The 20,872-nt window shown below is 34.1% G+C and overlaps 4 protein-coding genes across 4 annotated transcripts; 3 read left to right on the top strand and 1 right to left on the bottom strand.

Annotated features, from left to right (window-relative positions):
- The first annotated feature begins 5,501 nt into the window (after positions 1-5,501).
- On the top strand, positions 5,502-7,151 carry LOC111917716 (succinate dehydrogenase [ubiquinone] iron-sulfur subunit 3, mitochondrial). Its single transcript, XM_023913383.3, has 5 exons — positions 5,502-5,562; positions 5,830-6,116; positions 6,186-6,424; positions 6,516-6,725; positions 6,815-7,151. The coding sequence occupies exons 1-5, from the start codon at positions 5,502-5,504 to the stop codon at positions 7,005-7,007; spliced, it is 990 nt and encodes a 329-aa protein (XP_023769151.2). The 3' UTR covers positions 7,008-7,151.
- Positions 7,152-8,935: 1,784 nt separating this feature from the next.
- LOC111917743 (GDSL esterase/lipase At1g28650) lies at positions 8,936-10,660 on the top strand. The gene is made up of 4 exons (XM_042901827.2): positions 8,936-9,268; positions 9,385-9,648; positions 9,741-9,860; positions 9,980-10,660. Exons 1-4 carry the CDS (start codon positions 8,998-9,000, stop codon positions 10,054-10,056), a joined length of 732 nt encoding a protein of 243 aa, XP_042757761.2. The 5' UTR covers positions 8,936-8,997; the 3' UTR covers positions 10,057-10,660.
- A 3,367-nt stretch (positions 10,661-14,027) lies between these two features.
- Positions 14,028-15,753, bottom strand: LOC111917744 (GDSL esterase/lipase At1g28570-like). Its single transcript, XM_052770190.1, has 4 exons — positions 15,421-15,753; positions 15,083-15,304; positions 14,829-14,948; positions 14,028-14,708 (listed from the first exon to the last, which is right to left on the bottom strand). The coding sequence occupies exons 1-4, from the start codon at positions 15,689-15,691 to the stop codon at positions 14,428-14,430; spliced, it is 894 nt and encodes a 297-aa protein (XP_052626150.1). The 5' UTR covers positions 15,692-15,753; the 3' UTR covers positions 14,028-14,427.
- Positions 15,754-18,757: 3,004 nt separating this feature from the next.
- On the top strand, positions 18,758-20,565 carry LOC111917745 (uncharacterized). The gene is made up of 7 exons (XM_023913404.3): positions 18,758-18,913; positions 19,024-19,150; positions 19,235-19,383; positions 19,460-19,555; positions 19,647-19,697; positions 19,782-20,153; positions 20,241-20,565. The coding sequence occupies exons 1-7, from the start codon at positions 18,800-18,802 to the stop codon at positions 20,544-20,546; spliced, it is 1,215 nt and encodes a 404-aa protein (XP_023769172.1). The 5' UTR covers positions 18,758-18,799; the 3' UTR covers positions 20,547-20,565.
- Positions 20,566-20,872: the final 307 nt, after the last annotated feature.

Below are 20,872 nucleotides of genomic sequence, written 5' to 3'. Positions count from 1 at the left end.
AAGTTTGAGAAGACGATCAACATACCTCTGCATTTTCTGCAAATGAGAGGTTAGGGATTCTCCACTCCCCATCTTAGCGGTGATCATGTTAGTAATGATCTCATAGCGCTCTTGCCTCGCGCTCTGGTGATACCTGTCCAGCAAATCCTGATGCATTTCATATGGATACATGTCCTCATAGGACTTTTGGAGTTCGAGGTTCATGGTGGCCAGCATGATGCAGTGAACTTTCGTGGCATCACGCTCGTGGGCCTCAAAGGCGGCCAGTTCCTCAGGAGTAGCAACATCTGGGATGATCTTCTCAAGCTTTTCATCGAGGACATATTCTTTGTCCTCGTAGCGTGTGATCATGCGAATGTATCTCATCCATTCGTTGAAGTTTGAACCATCAAATGTCACTTTCTGACACAAGTTCATCAATGAGAATGACCCAGAAGCGTTGTTGTTGTTGTTGTTAGCAGACATCTGAAAAAGAAAGGGACAAAGCTTGATTAGAAATGAATCCCTAATTAAACACCCAAATGAGAAATTAGGGCTAGGATCCAACAACATTATTTACAACTTAGAAAGGGATGCCGTACTCTAAAAGTAAATAACTTGAAGGTAAGTGAATGACGATTCACTAATTCTCACCATGAAAAACGAAAAAGCAATTTAGGTTTTAAATGTATTGAAAACTCCTAGATCTTTGAGATTCATTGAACTTTTCAATGGCATGTTTAAATCTCGATATGCATTTCACATTTGCGACTGGGATGCCGAGGATCGCAAACAAATTTGTGAATAACCATGCGAATTAACGTGGTGCACTCAACGTCACTATCACCTAATCAATGTGCCGGTAAACCACACACGCTCCATTGATCTATGACAAACATCGAGTCACCCTTCGCTACCTATGTCATCCCCAAATTGATGTGCCGGTTAACCACACGCGCTCCATCAACGTTTGACAAGGGTACGAAGTGTAATTCCATGGATTAGCATCATTTTCACATTTTACCCTAAAGTAACTAAGAGTGGGAATTTGTAAAACAATGTAGTTACTTTAATATTTCCATTATACTTTTAATGAGGAATTAAGTGCCCTATCCTATCCGTTCGGCTAACGACCCTCCACCAGTCAAGCAAGCGGTAGATGTGAGTGTACATCCATTAAGCGCCATTTTATAGGCAGCAACCTTATACCCACCTTATAGACCGGCTTCGTGAATGAGGCCTACTAGCGATAAGACTAGCTTATTCTTATACATATATAATAATTAATCTTATAATATCATAATTGTATAAGGGTGTATTTTAAAGCATTTCAAAATACTAGTATCTTAATGTGTATTTAAAATTTTCGAATATTAGGGCTATTTAATTTAAAAATTTTAAACACCAAGAAAACTTTGATTTAATAATTATCAAAATTAAACAATTAATTTGAACTATTAAATCTTTAAGGTTTATCATAAAATTAAATTATTAATTTAATTAATCCTTTTATCCCCTAGATTTTTAAATATATGGAAAGGATAATACAAGATCTTCAATTATCTAGTTTAAACAATTAAATGGATAATCATAAAGATAGCAATATCCAAATCCCTAAAATCTTGGGATCTTATCTTGGGGGGCAAGGGAATTTCGAAATCCCTAGGGTTCCTTAACCCTAATTTCGAAATTTGGAGGCTAGGCAAAAAGAGTTTAAGAACCCTATCAAAATCGCCAACTAGGGTTTTGCAACCCTAATTTGCGAAAATCACCAAGCCTTAGGGTTTACTTGCCATAAACCCTAATTTGTCAAATTCATAATATGCATCAAATCCAATTGAAAACAAAAAAAACCAATGGCTCTGATACCACTGTTAGGTTTTATACAAACAATCCTATGTGTGCATGCAACCCTAGTTGGATCTATGTTTTCACTATAAGACATACAACTTTATGAACACAAAATAAAAAACCTTGCATGCTTCTATAATTTTCGAAAATTACATAGAAGTGTAGTAAACATACCTTTGTTGTTATATAGCAATAACAACTAGTTTCCTTGATCTCTTGAACTCTCTTGAACTCTTGAAAGCAAGCACCACAATTGTAGTGCCTCTAATGGCTCACAAACACCTTGAAGCAAGAAGGCAACAAAGAGAGAGAAGGGAATGATGCTAATTTCGGCCCTAGGGTTTCCTTGGAATCAAGTGGCCTTAAATTGAAGCATAGGGCATGTATTTATACTATAGGGTGCTAGGGTTTTAGTCAAAACCCTAATGGACAACTTAGCCACCAAGCAGCCCAAGGAACCTTATGGAATGAGGCCTTGGACGAAAATATGATGATCCTTCATCATAATTTCGTTCCCCCTTAGTCCATTAGGTTTCCTAGCCCAAAACTCAACTATCACACATTTGACAGTTTATACCATTTTATTTAATTAATCTCTTTTAGTCACCAAATTAATTCCTAATTAATTTATGACTAATACTAATTAAATAAATATGATTTCTCCTTTAATATATTATTCTTATAATATATTAATAAATCATAATATCTCCTCTCTCTTATCAAATTACCTTGTCAAGTTGCTTTGGTGAAGGCAACCCAAAAGGACCATGCACACTCGGGTCAAGTATATACCAAATATGGTTACTGACTTAGACACTAATCCAACAGTTATAACGGCGTTGAGGGGTGCCACCTCACCCCCGTCGCTTCTTGTTGAACCCATACCGACTACCCTAAGAAACTTGAAAGAGCATTAGGCTCAATAAGTGATCTTAAATAATAGTTTTGCCCAAATTCAAGTTCAAACATTGGCACGGTTAAATTTTCTGTTTTCTGTGCAACTTTGATTTTCCAGTGTAGATTGGTGTTTAGTTTTTGTAATTATCTATAAAGATGAAAATCAGACCAAAGACGAACCTCAAGTCCATGAAAACTTCATTCAAAGACCCAAAAGTAATTTTGTCATTTGTTATTCCAAATGTGTAATTGTTGTTTTTCACTTTCACTCGGTTATCTTCAATTTGATTGACTTGAAGAAATTCAAAAACGTGTTTTCTGATTTGCATCAATTTTAATCTGGATTTTTTTTAATCATGATTCCGAAATGTAATTATGGGTTTATGTGAAACCTGATTGAAAAAGTTGGCAACTTTAAATCTTATGCACAATAAGTGTTTGATGAAATGCTTGTGTGACTTTCTTTATCACATTATGATTTTTTTTTCTTGTAGGAACCGATTTTGTGTTGTTCCTTACTTTTTTTCTTTATAAATATTATACATAAACGCAAATGGAGGTCGAGAAATTAAAGTGTTTGTCTTTGGTATACATTTCTCAACAGGCTAGCATGAGAAACTTTTATAGCTCCAGTAGTGAATTATTGGTGCCCATGATTTCTACACATAGAACAACATCCATAGGTTTAATTTTTAATTATTTTTTACACATGAAACATCATCCATATGTTGAAAGCTGCAACAATGTCTTATGATTCTCAAATGTTATCTGTTGACTTACCTCATCAGGTTGCTGAGGTTCCAAACTATTTTGGTTAATATCTCGAATCAACAACAAACTAATCAACTCAAGAATAAGGTTGCTGATGTTCAATTTGGGAATCAAAACAAGAATAAGGAATGAAATTGTATTGTGCCGTTTTTTTTTTTTTTTTTTTTTTGAAATAAACATGTATCACAAGTTACTTTTTATTTTTCCGCATTAATTGAATGTATAATTTTAAGTGTTACTTGAGTGATTTTTTGAATTAAACCCAATTTTTATTTTTCTCCGCTTATTGAGTGATTTTTCTATACTTTAATGCAGTTTTTTTCTTTAATATTGAGTGATATTAAGGGTTAAAACATTATTTTTTTTCTGTGTGAAATAGCAATTTACATTAATACATTTTTATACAGATATTTAGTATTAATATTGAGTGATTTAGGCGTTAAAAACAACGGTATGAACTATCTGTGATGTGTGTATGTTTGTGGGCTGTTTGAGTGCCCCTGAATTTACGTACAATTTCAAAGTCCTATTGCTTAAATCTATTTTTATTCCTATTTGTTTTCAAGCAGTTGGAAATTTACAAATAAAAAACATACCGTCTGTTCCACCCGGAGAGTGGACACACCCGCTAGTTTTAAACCAAGACAGATTTAGATCACCGGATTTATATAAATGAAAACCTGCTCTCCATACCACTAAACTAAACCGTCAAGTCACAGAGCATCTATAATTGTGAGTTCAATGTGAGAGTTAAACGACGTGGCAAACCAATGTGAACTCTATTGTTGTGAAATGTCATCTTGACATTAAATGAATTTGAAGTTTAATGGGCATTGAATTTTTCAATGAAAAGAAGGAAAGTTTTTAATTTTTAAATATTTATTATAAATTACATTTTGTAAAATTTTATTGAATTTTATAGATTTTAATACATTTTAAAAATAAAAAGAATAAAATTTATGGATCGTAGATATATTATGGATAAAAAAATAAAGTAATAAAATTGTATGGAATGCAGATATTAGGCTGAAAGGAGTCGGTCGCTACAAACGCTTGTTAGGAGCTCATTAAGCACGCTATACACCACCCCATAGCGCACGTTAGGAAGCTCGCTACCAGTGAATCACTAGGTATATAGCGAGAGGAGAGAGAGAGTTTGGCTTGCTGTGATTGGTGCTTCTAATCGGATCCCATTTCATATTTGACAAATTCATAAAAAAATCCCTCTGATTTTGACAATTGGGAGGTGTGGAAGCTTCGATTTTTATTGCTAAGATTTTCCTTGCTAAAACTTAGAATTTGGGAAGAAGATAAAGAATTTACATATTTTGCCCCCAAAGTTTCAGTAGCTTGTTATTTTTGTCCTAAAGTTTAAGCGACTTGGTATTTTTTTGTCCAAAATAGAAACCTTTTTATTTAGTATTATGTTTTAAATTAGTGTAGCCTTTTTTATTTAAATACTAAATGTTTTTATTTAAAAAAATAGAATTTTTTGTAATATTAAATGTTTATGTATTAAAAAAAATATAATTTAAGTAAATTTGAAAAAGAAAAAAAAATGAATGCTTTGAAATGCTAAGAATTAGGTGTTAAGACAAAAAAATGATGTGGCACTTAAAAATTTGACATGCCAAAGTGCTAAAAGTCAAGGTTGTAGAACTCATTACTCGTTACCTGTTCGGCCGACTACCGAGTAGCAAGTACCAAGTACTCGGGAGTACTCGGATTTGGAAATTTGTGTAGAAATATTTTTAGGGAAATTATATATGTCAAAATCATAAGATAAAATCATAAGTTGATTGAAATATATAACAAAATTGGATACATGTAAATACACAAAAAATGAAAAAACATAATGGTCTCATTTCGTGAATAATTATTGAAAATTTAAGATATATATGTAGTAATAATCACATGTGTTTGTGTTAAATAATAAATCATTAAGTATATTATACGTATTAATCACCGAGTTGATCGAATTTCACAACACTACTCAGTTCGTAATGGGGCCGACCAAGGAGTATTCGGGATTATGTAACTCGCCTCGGCAAGAGGAAGTAGCGAGTACTTGGAGGACTCCGAGTAATCGACCAACTCGACAAGTTTTACGACACTGCTAGTGTCTAAAAGTACTCCCACCCCCTATTGAACCCGTCTTAAACCGTCTATTTTAAGGAGCCCCAGAATTGAAAGAGTCCTAGCTCCTAACTCTGAAATTAAAAGTCACGTATACACGTGTCACCATATATCCTCCACGTGTCAATCCATAAACGCCACGAAAGCCATTCAAAAGCCCCCACTCCTTGCTGTGTCAACTGTGTGTGTAATTAGAGAGGGCGATGGGGTTGAAGAGCACCGGCCGGAAGTGGTTGACGGAAGGATACAAGAAGGTGGTGGGTGGTCTGGTGAACCGAAAACAGCAGAGGTTCGGAGTTCTTGAAGGCCACCCGGTTGGTCAAGACCATGCTCAGGCAGCAGCCGAATATCATCAAACCCTAAAAGACAACATCAAAACTCTCAAAAAAGAGTTCAAAGTCTACAGATGGAACCCCGATCATCCCTCCCAAAAACCCTTCCTCCAATCCTACTTCCTCGATCTCACCACATGTGGCCCCATGGTATATCGATCGTAATTTCACCTTAATAGGATCAATCAACTTGACATTTGATTAACTTGTTGCATATAGGTTTTGGACGCACTACAGAAGATAAAATCAGAAGATGATTCAACATTGAGTTACAGAAGGTCATGCAGAGAAGGAATATGTGGTTCGTGTGCCATGAACATCGATGGAACCAACACAGTCGCATGCCTTAAGCCAATCGATACAGACACCAGTAAGGCTACATATATCACTCCTTTACCACACATGTATGTCATCAAAGATCTGGTTGTCGATCTTACCAACTTCTATCATCAGTACAAGTAAGATATATAAGATCCTTAATTTTGTACTTGTTCATATGTAGAGACGATGATTGTGTTGGCTAGTATAAAAGGTTGAAACTGTACATAGGTCGATTGAGCCATGGTTGAAGACGAAGAAGCCTCCACCAGATGGAAGAGAATACAGACAAACACCAGCACAAAGAAAGAAACTAGATGGATTATACGAGTGCATACTGTGTGCTTGTTGTAGCACGTCTTGTCCGTCTTACTGGTGGAACCCGGAGGAGTTTGACGGACCTGCGGCGTTGTTACACGCTCACCGTTGGATCTCCGACAGGTGATGATTTAGGGCATGCATGCACCCAATTAATTAAGCCGTTTGATTGATCATCTTCTTGATCTGAGATTTTGTTTTGTTGATCATAGTCGCGATGACTACACGGAGGAGAGATTGCAGGCGTTGACGGAGAATGACAAACGGTTGTACAGATGTAGAATTATAAAGAATTGTACAGCAACATGTCCTAAAAGCTTGAATCCTGCGCTTGCTATTCGTCAAATGGCGGCTATGAAGTCTGGGAATCGATTTTCTGCAAGTATAGCAGAGACTAAAATATGAGCTTGATTGCGAAATGAACGTGGGATTCTAGTTGTTTTGATGTGAGACAATTGGAATGTATTTGATAGCCATGTGTAGTTGTGTATATATGGACAGAGAGTTATGGACAGTCGTTGCTCATGATTAACATCGATCGAGGGCCTCTATGCATGTTTAATGTTTGGTTTTTCACTTTTGGTTTATTTTCTTCATTTCTTGTAGCTTGTTAAGTTAAATTGGAATCACTTCTTGCTATTAATCAGAGATTAAGTCTTTGTTTTCTATCCGATTCGAGGCATTTTCAATCAAAAGCATTTTGACGGGATGTCTAAAGTCACAGACAAAGTAAAGAATGACGAAAAAGAAAAATTGAATCTATTATATAAAAATATAATAAATACAGTTTTAATGAAAAAAAATGAGAAATTTTTGATAAAATATCAATATTTTAAATCATTTTACGGTTTAGTTTTAATATTTATTTTTTAAATAGAAAAATTTTAATTATTAATTTTATATAATAATTTGTCATTTTCTATTGAAAAAAAAAATTATTTTGTTAATTTGAGTAAAATATAGAATAATCAGGATTTTTCTGTTTAAAAAATAAAAGTTGTAATTAAACCCTAACTCAAAATATTTAGACTTAATCGGAGGTTTTTTTCTAAAAAAATTATATTTATATGGGTTGTCAATGTAAAAGCGCGTATAGTTTCTATGTAATAACATGTATCTATGCATAGTAAATATATAATTATTTATAAAAAATTATTTATATGTAAACAATTATATGTATATAATGCATGTTAATATAAAATAATACATACAAATGCTTCTTAAGGCGGTTCTTAGGGATTTTGAGGATCTACTATATGTCATCGTTTAGGCTTTCGGTTGGTGTTGCTCAATCTTTGGAGTGACTAGCAAGTTAATTCTTTTGGGGTGTAGAACCATTGGAACAAAAGTTGTGTTGGTTGAGGTGGGATGTTATTTTAAACTCTAGACATAGCGAGGGCTTAGAAGTTGGGAGTTTGTCCTCTTTTGATTTTTATTTGTTATATACTATCAGATCCGTGAATTACATATTACATTATTAAATAACAAAATGTAAACAATAATTATTTTTTAAAATAAAATTACGAAATAAGAAATAAAGAAAGTTATTAATTGTGATTTAGTATCACATATATTATATTTAATAGTCTACCCTAGTAAATGAAGGTTTTTTGCCACTTGTCATACTTTCATTCAATTTGCCACATTAATTTTATGGTAATTTTACATTAATTTTTATTCCACTTGTCATTTTATGGTTTTTCTATTTTATTAAATGTCAAATATTATTTAAATCTAATAATAAATATATATCAATTTCATTAATGGACTTTCCTTCTAATTTCAAAATTACTAAATTAAAGTTTCATTAATTTCCTTTATTTATTTATTTAAATTATTTGTTTAAATTTAAAAAAGAAAAAAAAACACTTTAATTTTTATAATTCAATATTTTTCTCACTTTTCTTATAAATTCAAACTTCTCAAATATTTTAAATTTTATATTAATTTTTTTTAAATAAACTCATGTAATACATGGGTCTCATACCTAGTCTGTTATTTAATAATTGTCAATACTAGGCAGAAATCGAAGTAAATACATATATTATTTAAGTAAAAAAGGATAAAACCTAAATTAAACATGTAGCAAAATCTGTGATTTGAAGCAAATACATATATTTATAAGTTTTTAAAATGTTATGGGTGGAATTGTTTGTTTAAACAAATATTTCTAGAGGCATTAGCATTATATTGAGAAACATATGTTAAAATGGCCAAGAGATTTTACATGTTTTACAAATAAAACGAATAACATGTTATTTTCCTTTTTTATGCCGGCTATATAACGCGCGTACAAAGGGAACTCGAAATGGATATATAAGACATGCCAAAACTTTGAAAAAAACAATTCAGAGCTTCTTCTTTCTTTTTGAACAACTCTGGAGCTTATTCTATAATGGCGTTTTCTTCCATTTCTTGGTCCTTTACAATATTTTTCATAATTTTGCAAATGTTAATCATGTTATGGAGTGGTAGCTGGCATGCTAATGGATGTTATACCTCCATCTTCAGCTTCGGTGACTCCCTAACAGACACCGGTAACTTAAAACAAGTGGCCTCCATAACCGACGGGTTCTTTCCTTTTCTTCAGCCGCCTTACGGTGAAACCTTCTTTCATAAACCCACTGGTCGTTGCTCAGATGGCCGACTAATCATTGATTTTCTAGGTAACTCCTCTTCCTCTATGTGTGTGTAAATAATACTATCTACTAAACGTTTCTAGGAAGAAAATAATGCATGCACTTGGTGAATGACTACATTGTTTTTTGGTTTAATTATGAAGCTGAGAGTCTCGGGTTGCCATTGGTACGACCATTTCTGCATGACTGTGACAGTGTCATTGAGCCGGGACAAGGAGTTAACTATGCTGTGGTGGGCGCGACAACATTGAATTCATCGTTTCTTGAAGCAAGAGGAACTGTTAATGATTTGACAAATGCCTCTTTAGGAGTTCAGTTGGCATGGTTTAAACAACCATTAGCTTCTATTTGCAGCAACGTTTCAAGTAACCAATTAAGCAGTTGTAGTCTATACTCTATACAACAAGGTTCTACAATATACCATATTTGCAGCCATATGGGTGGAATTATATCACTTGATATTAAATTAACATTGTTTAGTGTTTTTAATTGTTGGCAGATTGTAGAAACTTAATTGGACGTTCTTTGATCTTAGTTGGAGAGATTGGTGGAAACGATTACAACTATCCGATAACAGATGGAAAAACCATTGATGAGGTCGAACCATTCGTTCCTCTAGGTAACTGATACCATCGTCTCAACTGTCGATGTAATTAGAAGCCACTCAACTCATACAAAACACATTTTAAATCATCAACATCAACATCACGCCCAAGTTAAAATGTCTTTCAAATACAGGAATTGATTCAGATGGGGGGCACAAACACTGGTCGTTCCAGGAGAATTTCCACTTGGATGTTCTTCTCAATATTTAACAATACGTGGTTCTGAAAGTGAAGAGTATGATAGCACAACAGGCTGCCTCATCAAGTTCAATAAATTTGCCGAATACCACAATGAACTGCTGCAAACAAAACTAAATCAGCTTCGAGAGCTTCATCCCAATGCCATCATCATCTACGCTGACCACTACAATGCTGCCATGCAATTTATCCGTTCTCCAGATAAATTTGGTGCATAATATATATGTGTTCCGAAACTAACTTGAATCATTTTCTGCATCTCAAATATTAATATGATTTCATGTCTATATTGTCCATTAATGGCATTGTAGGATTTACAAATGGTGCTCTGAAGGCATGTTGTGGAGTTGGAGGTCTGTATAACTACAACAGATCATCTCAATGTGGATTGTCGTATGTGCCTGTGTGTGATGATCCGAATACGTATGCTGTGTGGGATGGAATACACTATACAGAAGCAGCATACAGAATAATTTCCGACAGTTTATTTCAAGGGGCATACACTTGGCCCCAGTTTAATTTGGTGTGCCCATTTCATTCGGTGGCGAGCTCATAGGAATATGTATGCTAATATGTAATCTAGATATTTGCTCAAATCCTCCTTAATAAATAAAGAACTTTTTGCCACTTGTCATCTTCTTAGACATTTGTCCACATGTCATTTTCTTATAATTTAGGTTTTCTTTTTACATAGTCTAGAAAAATTACACCCTGGATTTTTTAAATAAGGAAATTTTTTCAGAGTTAAAAATATTGATTCCTAATTTATGGGGATTAATTTTGTGGAATTGATTTGGAGGAATGATTTGGGCAATTTTAAATGAATATAAGTTCAAAGCTATTAATTAATATCATAACCAAGACACGTAATTTCCTTTGTTGCTTTTTCATATATGTCATATATGTGCATTAAAATTTTACTATTTACCGTTTTGACAATTCATATTTCTAAATAAATGAGTTTGTACGTACGTTTATTGAATTGTTCCTTGTAATATCTTACATTCATTTCTTTCAATAGTTATCTTTATTAGTATATATAGATTGAAATACTTACGTATTCATCATTTAAGTTGTATTTAATATGAAATTATACTTTAAAAATGTTTAATGTTTAAACCTTGATCAAAACCCGTGTAACACACGGGTGTTACACCTTACACCTGTAACAAATTGTGTGAAAAAAACTAGGTGTAACACCCGTGTGTTACACGGGTTTTGATCAAGGTTTAAACATTAAACATTTTTAAAGTATAATTTCATATTAAATACAACTTAAATGATGAATACGTAAGTATTTCAATCTATATATACTAATAAAGATAACTATTGAAAGAAATGAATGTAAGATATTACAAGGAACAATTCAATAAACGTACGTACAAACTCACTTATTTAGAAATATGAATTGTCAAAACGGTAAATAGTAAAATTTTAATGCACATATATGACATATATGAAAAAGCAAAAAAAGAAATTACGTGTAACGCCCGGGTTTCAGGGCTAAGCATTTTTGTCAATGTAATTGTCTAGGTCAACTCTTGTAACTCTTTTTGAAGTAATAAAGATGAAATATTTGAGTATTATGTGAATTATGTGTATTTATGTGCTTATAATTTAATTATAAATGTATAATTAATAAATAATAAAAATAAGCGTCAAAATTAAAGTATAAGATAATCCCGATATCTCTACATAAAGTTGTAGAATATGTCTCAAGGTTTCCGTACATATAAAGAATGCCGAAATCCGAGTTATAACGAAGAAGTTATGACCCGTCGAAGTTTTACGGTAAAACCGGCACGGCACCGGGAAGCGTAAATAGTGAATTTACGATAGAGCAAGATTTAGCCTTAGCGATCTAAACGAAAGTCGTAGAATATGTTAAAATAAGAACATCGATAAAAAGAACGCCCAAATCTGACTTCGTATGAAGAAGTTATGATTTTTCGAAGTTTCGGAATAGCAGTGTACAGCCTGAAATTCGAATATTAGATCGAGCGGTTTTTAGCCGACACGACCTGAACGAGAATCGAAGATCTCGTTAAGGGTAGCGTAACGAGAAAAAGATGGGTGAAAACGGATGTCGGATGAAGAAGTTATGAGGATTTAACGGACCAATCGTGTCCCGGCCCGTTAATAATATAAAATTTAAAATCGAGCCAAAATTAGCCGACGGAGTCTAAACGAAAGTTGTAGAGTACGTTCCCACCTTCGCGTGGATATAAAGAACGTCGAAAACAGAGGTCGTACGCGAAAGTTACGAATTTTTAAAGTTGAAGTATGAAAATGCGAAGTCTGTTGCGAGGCTGATGACGTGGCTGCATCTGGGCCGCCCATCGCTGATGAAGGAACGCGCTTCGGATGATGACACCTGCCCTCGCTGTACGCTCCGCGTCCGAAGCCAGTACGCCCCGCGTACCCTCGCCCTTATCTCTTCCGGAGTGCAAGCCAGCTGGACCGAGGTGGCGCCCTTATCCGATGGTTACGCCCCGCGTAGGTCCGAGGTACGCCCAGCGTACCGAGGCCTCGCAGGACTATAAAAAGGGGCCGATTTTCCTTCATTTTTCACACCTTTCTTCACTCTCTCTCTAACTTCTTTCTCTCTCTACAACCCCAAAACACCTCTAAACCCTAGTTAAGCCCCTTAGCACCCTAGGGAAGCCCCGAGGCTCCTGGAGTCCCGAGAAAAAGGAGTTTTTCGGTTTCGAAACGCTGCTCCAATTAAGTCCCGGTTCTCGATAAAAATCGCTGTTTTATCGAAGGAATATCGTTTTGAGAGTATCGAAGCGCTGTCCGAGTGCTGAGTCACCACCTAATCAGGTGAGTGCATAGTTACTTTCAGCTTATACATAGATATGAAGTATTTTATATAAATTACGTGCTATGTGTGTATATTATCTGAATACTTGCTATCTATGCTGGATGAACATTGTTATACATGTTTTCAATGATTTAAAATGTATATGTATTTTATATCTACGAAAATGTTGGGGTAAAACATGGGTAGATGTAATAGCTGATGTGTGATAAAATGATGAGAGGCCTCGATGTTGATGTTGTTGTTTCTGTCATCTAGCGGAGTATGGATGACGACCACGGACTCTTCTAGACAGTCCAGTGGAACACTAGCAGGCTCGCAACCTGTAGGTGTTTGTGAACGATGTGTTCACCGGTGTACTCCATCCCCCACATGGTTGCCTTTAGGACATTTATTGCTGAGGAATCCCCTTAGTAGTAGTGTCCGTCCCGATGATGATCCTTAGGCTAGGTCCCTTATGATAGGTGTTTAGGGACGTAAAGTGAGGATAACGGGAACGGGTAATCGGGTTATTGTTGATTGATGAAATTAATAAACTTATTTATTGTGGGTTGAAAACCCTATGTGCTCACCAGGCTCCCAAGCCTAACCCACTCAGTTTTATGTATTACAGGTAGTGGCGCATGAGCATAGATGTGATGTTTTGGACGAGGGATTACGGATATAGGCCTGTAGATATGAAATAATGTAGTAAGGCTTATATTGTACTGTTTATGCTTTTGATCTGTACGAACATGACATCCCAAGTCTTTTAATGAAATACATTTCTATGGAAATGCTTTTGATAAATCTTTATCATATCTTGTTTTGGGACAAATTCCGCAACACTTTTATTTAAAATGTAACTCTGATTTTTAAACAAAGCATAAACAAACCGGTCTTTTCTGGCCGTGATTTTGGGGATGTCACATTACGTGTCTTGGTTATGATATTAATTAATTGCTTTGAACTTATATTCATTTAAAATTGCCCAAATCATTCCTCCAAATCAATTCCACAAAATTAATCCCCATAAATTAGGAATCAATATTTTTAACTCTGAAAAAATTTCCTTATTTAAAAAATCCAGGGTGTAATTTTTCTAGACTATGTAAAAAGAAAACCTAAATTATAAGAAAATGACATGTGGACAAATGTCTAAGAAGATGACAAGTGGCAAAAAGTTCTTTATTTATTAAGGAGGATTTGAGCAAATATCTAGATTACATATTAGCATACATATTCCTATGAGCTCGCCACCAAATGAAATGGGCACACCAAATTAAACTGGGGCCAAGTGTATGGCCCTTGAAATAAACTGTCGGAAATTATTCTGTATGCTGCTTCTGTATAGTGTATTCCATCCCACACAGCATATGTATTCGGATCATCACACACAGGCACACACGGCAATCCACATTGAGATGATCTGTTGTAGTTATACAGACCTCCAACTCCACAACATGCCTTCAGAGCACCATTTGTAAATCCTACAATGCCATTAATGGACAATATAGACATGAAATCACATTAATATTTGAGATGCAGAAAATGATTCAAGTTAGTTTCGGAACACATATATATTATGCACCAAATTTATCTGGAGAACGGATAAATTGCATGGCAGCATTGTAGTAGTCAGCGTAGATGATGATGGCATTGGGATGAAGCTCTCGAAGCTGATTTAGTTTCGTTTGCAGCAGTTCATTGTGGTATTCGGCAAATTTATTGAACTTGATGAGGCAGCCTGTTGTGCTATCATACTCTTCACTTTCGGAACCACGTATTGTTAAATATTGAGAAGAACATCCAAGTGGAAATTCTCCTGGAACGACCAGTGTTTGTGCCCCCATCTGAATTAATTCTTGTATTTGAAAGACATTTTAACTTGGGCGTGATGTTGATGTTGATGATTTAAAATGTGTTTTGTATGAGTTGAGTGGCTTCTAATTACATCGACAGTTGAGACGATGGTATCAGTTACCTAGAGGAACGAATGGTTCGACCTCATCAATGGTTTTTCCATCTGTTATCGGATAGTTGTAATCGTTTCCACCAATCTCTCCAACTAAGATCAAAGAACGTCCAATTAAGTTTCTACAATCTGCCAACAATTAAAAACACTAAACAATGTTAATTTAATATCAAGTGATATAATTCCACCCATATGGCTGCAAATATGGTATATTGTAGAACCTTGTTGTATAGAGTATAGACTACAACTGCTTAATTGGTTACCTGAAACGTTGCTGCAAATAGAAGCTAATGGTTGTTTAAACCATGCCAACTGAACTCCTAAAGAGGCATTTGTCAAATCATTAACAGTTCCTCTTGCTTCAAGAAACGATGAATTCAATGCTGTCGCGCCCACCACAGCATAGTTAACTCCTTGTCCCGGCTCAATGACACTGTCACAGTCATGCAGAAATGGTCGTACCAATGGCAACCCGAGACTCTCAGCTTCATAATTAAACCAAAAAACAATGTAGTCATTCACCAAGTGCATGCATTATTTTCTTCCTAGAAACGTTTAGTAGATAGTATTATTTACACACACATAGAGGAAGAGGAGTTACCTAGAAAATCAATGATTAGTCGGCCATCTGAGCAACGACCAGTGGGTTTATGAAAGAAGGTTTCACCGTAAGGCGGCTGAAGAAAAGGAAAGAACCCGTCGGTTATGGAGGCCACTTGTTTTAAGTTACCGGTGTCTGTTAGGGAGTCACCGAAGCTGAAGATGGAGGTATAACATCCATTAGCATGCCAGCTACCACTCCATAACATGATTAACATTTGCAAAATTATGAAAAATATTGTAAAGGACCAAGAAATGGAAGAAAACGCCATTATAGAATAAGCTCCAGAGTTGTTCAAAAAGAAAGAAGAAGCTCTGAATTGTTTTTTTCAAAGTTTTGGCATGTCTTATATATCCATTTCGAGTTCCCTTTGTACGCGCGTTATATAGCCGGCATAAAAAAGAAAAATAACATGTTATTCGTTTTATTTGTAAAATATGTAAAATCTCTTGGCCATTTTAACATATGTTTCTCAATATAATGCTAATGCCTCTAGAAATATTTGTTTAAACAAACAATTCCACCCATAACATTTTAAAAACTTATAAATATATGTATTTGCTTCAAATCACAGATTTTGCTGCATGTTTAATTTAGGTTTTATCCTTCTTTACTTAAATAATATATGTATTTACTTCGATTTCTGCCTTGTATTGACAATTATTAAATAACAGACTAGGTATGAGACCCATGTATTAATGATTTTATTTAAAAAAAATAATATAAAATTTAAAATATTTGAGAAGTTTGAATTTATAAGAAAAGTGAGAAAAATATTGAATTATAAAAATTAAAGTGTTTTTTTTCTTTTTTTAAATTTAAACAAATAATTTAAATAAATAAATAAAGGAAATTAATGAAACTTTAATTTAGTAATTTTGAAATTAGAAGGAAAGTCCATTAATGAAATTGATATACATTTATTATTAGATTTAAATAATATTTGACATTTAAAATAGAAAAACCATAAAATGACAAGTGGAATAAAAATTAATGTAAAATTACCATAAAATTACATGTGACAAATTGAATGAGAGTATGACAAGTGGCAAAAAAACCTTCATTTATTACGGTAGATAATTACGCAACAGTTTATCCTACCAATATAACTACTTTCTACCTAAGGCATTGTATCTTGTTGTAAATAACATAGCACAATAGACAGGTATCGAACACCCGTGTTTAAACCTTGATCAAAACCCGTGTAACACACGGGTGTTACACCTAGTTTATATATATAATTATAAGTATTATATGGCTTTTAAATTTTAAAATTTGAAAAAAATCAGAAATTGACATGTGGATATTATTTATTTTAAAAATATAATAAAATGACAATTGTCAAAATTCATGATTGATTGACTGTGAAAAAATGAATCTTCATTTATTATAGTAGAAGTAGAGGTGGCGTTTTATTTAATGATTCTAACTCTTTTTAATGTTTTCCATATGGGGTCGTCTTACTTTGCTTAAGTCGATTCTTAGGAGTTTAAGGATTTACTACATGTCGTTGTTTAGACTTTCAGTTGGTGTTGCTAAGGAGTCCATTAAGGCTAGATCTTTTGGGGTGCAGAACCACATAAACGAAAGTTGTGTTGAGTAAAGTGGAATGTTATTTTAAACTCTAGAGGTAATGGGGGCTTAGATGTTGGGAGTTTGTCCTCTTTTAATTTTTCTTTGTTATATAACTGGAGGTGACGTTTTTTTTAATGATTATAACTCTCTTTGGGTTAGAGTGATTAAAGCTTGTTATGGTTTGCTGGGTGATTTGATAGAGGCCATGCTAGAAGTGGGTGGATTAGACAGATTCAAAATTTTAAACAGATTTGTGGTGTGGAAACGAACCCTTTTTTAAAAAACATTTTCCTAGATTGTTTGCTCTTACGGACAATAAAAATACACTTGTTTAATACTTTTGGTTTATGCAGAATTGGAGATTTTCTTGGAGACATGATATTCGGGGTGGTGAAGAGAGTATTCAACGCTTTGCTTTGATGTCTTTGCTAGTGGAGGTCACCATCACCGATTCTTTGGGTAGATAGAGGTGTAATTTGGAGTCGTCGGGTAAGTTCACAACTGTATCAGTGCGACATCAGATCGATAATGTGGTTTTCCCATCTATTGACATACTTACTAGGTGGAATAGGTTTGTTCCTATAAAGATTAACATTTTTGTTTGGCCGTTAGTTTTTGATCGTCTTCCTACTCCAGTGAACTTGGATAAAAGAGGGATTGACATTGACTCAACTTTGTATCCTATTGATCTATTCATTTAGAAGGTGTCTATCATTTATTCTTCGTTGTGATTTGGCTCGTGAGATATGACAAATAATGTGTGTTTGGATAGACATGGATAATCCTTATTTTTCAAACGTCATATATATATATATATATATATATATATATATATATATATATATATATATATATATATATATATATATATATATATATATATATTTCAATGGATTGGTTGCATATGGTGGTCCAATTGAAACGAAAATTCTTGGAATCGGTATTTTCGACACTTCTTGGGGTTTTGTGGTCTTACAAACACTATAGTTTTCCGGCATCAACAATATAGAAAAGCTTCCATTTTTTATACTATTGTAGCTTTTGCTTTTAAATGGCCTTGTCATAGAAATACTAAGGCCAACCATAACTGGTGACGACGCACGGTTTATATGACTAAGTCCAGTCCGATGTCATTGGCCGCGTACCAATAACCCGGTCATGTAATTTTGAACTACGTTATTCTTTTTTGTTTGCTTTTAGCTAGCTTTGTAGTTAAAGTTTCTACCGTAAAAAACACGTATGAACAAAAAGTGGCGTCAATTTAAAAAACAATGGCTGTATAACCCTATTTCTTAATATATATATATATATATATATATATATATATATATATATATATATATATATATATATATATATATATATATATATATATATATATATATATATTCCCTAATAGAATGTATAAATTACATAGGAGTATTGGTCAAGGATCAATTACAAAATTACACCTTGGCTTGGTGGTAAAGCTTGTGCCTTTGTTCATGAGATCATGAGTTTGAATTCTATCATTGAACATTTTGTTTTCTTTTACATCGAGACAAATGATATGTCATGTAAAATCGTAACTAGTAAACCCATAAAATACCGGTAAGATAACAAAATCAAAAAAGTTCATTACAATATTAAGCTATTAAATTACTATTATCCCGATTAAAAAATGTTGATGAGTCTAGCTAAAAAGGTCGGGTGATATGGCAATGGCAACGGCAACGACTATGAGTAGGGGGAAAAATGTAAAGGGGCAGAGTGTTATTATACAAATGATTAGGGGTCTTTATATCACAACAAAAAGAATTAAACTATGTCCTCCGCCGGAATTCATTCCCCCACCGCCACCGGTACATCTAATTCAATGGCGGACTCTGAACATCCGCGTCTCATCCTCCACGACTTTCTCTCCCCTGATCTCTGCAAGGTTCGTCTCCATTCACGACATTCTACCGGCACTCTTGACAAATACTATTTCCCTGTTCATGGTTATTAATTTTCAATTAGGGCTTCACATATAAATCCATTGACTTACAGGAGCTTGAATTCATACACAAGAGCTGCAGCACAATCGGGTACAGAGAAAATGTGTTTTCGACTACACTTTCTCATCTCATTGCCACCAACTCTCCTCATTTGATTCTTCCCTTTCTCCCCATTCGAGGTAACGGACTCGATTTCTTTTTGCAATTAGTGAAAAACTAGTTGGTAATACTAATAACAGTTATCTTGTTTTGGTGAATCACAGAGAAACTCAAAGAGAAAGTGGAAGAATTCTTCGGTTGTGAATATGAGCTGTTCATCGAATTCACTGGTTTGATCAGTTGGTGCAAAGGTGCAAGCATCGGGTGGCATAGCGACGATAACAGACCATATCTCAAGCAACGTGATTATGCGGTACACAAATTTCATTCTTCAATTGTGTAATTAATGCTCATCATCACTCTAATCGTGGTATTCAACTTTTCTTAAGGCAGTATGTTATTTGAATAGTTATGGCGTCGATTTTAATGGTGGTCTCTTTCACTTCCAAGATGGCAACCCTGCAACATTCGTCCCCATGGCTGGTGTAAGTTTATACTTCTGTTACTATATATATTCTCTTCTTCTTCTTCTTCTTATGTCGAATGGCTTTCTGCTACTTCTTCTAACTTCATTAGGATGTTCTAATATACACTGCTGACACCCGAAATGTTCATTCTGTCGAAGAGGTATCTTTATAAACTTCATAAACTGTAAATCACTTTGACAGTATTATTTATAAAGATAGAAATACTTAATTTTGTTAATTGCAGATTACAAATGGTGAAAGACTGACTCTAACATTATGGTTTACCCGTGATAAATCTCATGATGAAGATGTTAAACTGATTTCATCTCTAACTAAACATCCATGCAATTCTTCTGACACCTATTCAAAACCCTACCTTCCATTTCCAGCCTCACAGAACATGTACTGGTTTCCATCTGAAGAATCTTTAAAATACCAATCAGGATTTGATATAAGATGTGGAAGACTACATGTTTTAGGATACCAGTTTTGTTGTAAAGATGCAAGGGTAAAATCGTCCATGGATTTCTCTGACATACTGCTTGAACCTTTACATTTGGTAAAAGGAAATGATTTGTTTGACAAGGAATTCTCAAACATATTACATCTGCTTCAGGTGAAAATGTTTGACTATTATTTAAATATCTGAACACTGTTGATAACCAAATCAATTTTACCAATATTTTTTGTAAATTTTTAATAGGTGGTTCAGTTTTACCATTGGAAGGGTCCCACAGAGTTGAAGAGATCAGAATTCAAAATGGAAGCTATGAATGTAGTTCAGGTTTCTATGTCACAAAGGGAGGAAATTCGCCTTTTGAAGGTTGAAAGTTTGAAGGATGAAGATTTAGCAGAGGTGATCTTTAATGGTGGTGGGAGTGTGGAACATGATTGGGTGAGTTTTTGTGATGTGGTTGATTTATGGGAAGCATATACGAGTAATTTATGGGATAATTTGGTTTTTAGACTACCAGATTGGATTGCAAACCAATCTATTTTCTATGAATGAGACTTAGTTGCTTGATTAATTTTGTTGTTCTACTAAAGACAATCTTTGATTAGAAGTGATGTTAAAATATCATAGCAAATAAGAAACATAAATCCTACTTAATGATATCAAAATCAAGTTTTTAATAGAAATTAACACTAATGCATTTTCATAAAAGTTGAATATAATTTGGGTTGTAAACAAATCGAGCAAACAAGAACAAGGGTATGTTCATGTTTGTTTGTTTAAGTGAACTGAGCAAATAAACAAACACAAATAGATAAACAAATGGTCTTTGGCCCTTAACAAGTCGATGAATAAGTGTCCTTCAACCTTTAGAGTTCAAG

This window comes from Lactuca sativa, chromosome 4, assembly GCF_002870075.4.
Source record: "Lactuca sativa cultivar Salinas chromosome 4, Lsat_Salinas_v11, whole genome shotgun sequence".
NCBI classification, from domain to species: Eukaryota; Viridiplantae; Streptophyta; class Magnoliopsida; order Asterales; family Asteraceae; genus Lactuca; species Lactuca sativa.
This window is presented reverse-complemented; position numbering and strand designations above follow the sequence as displayed.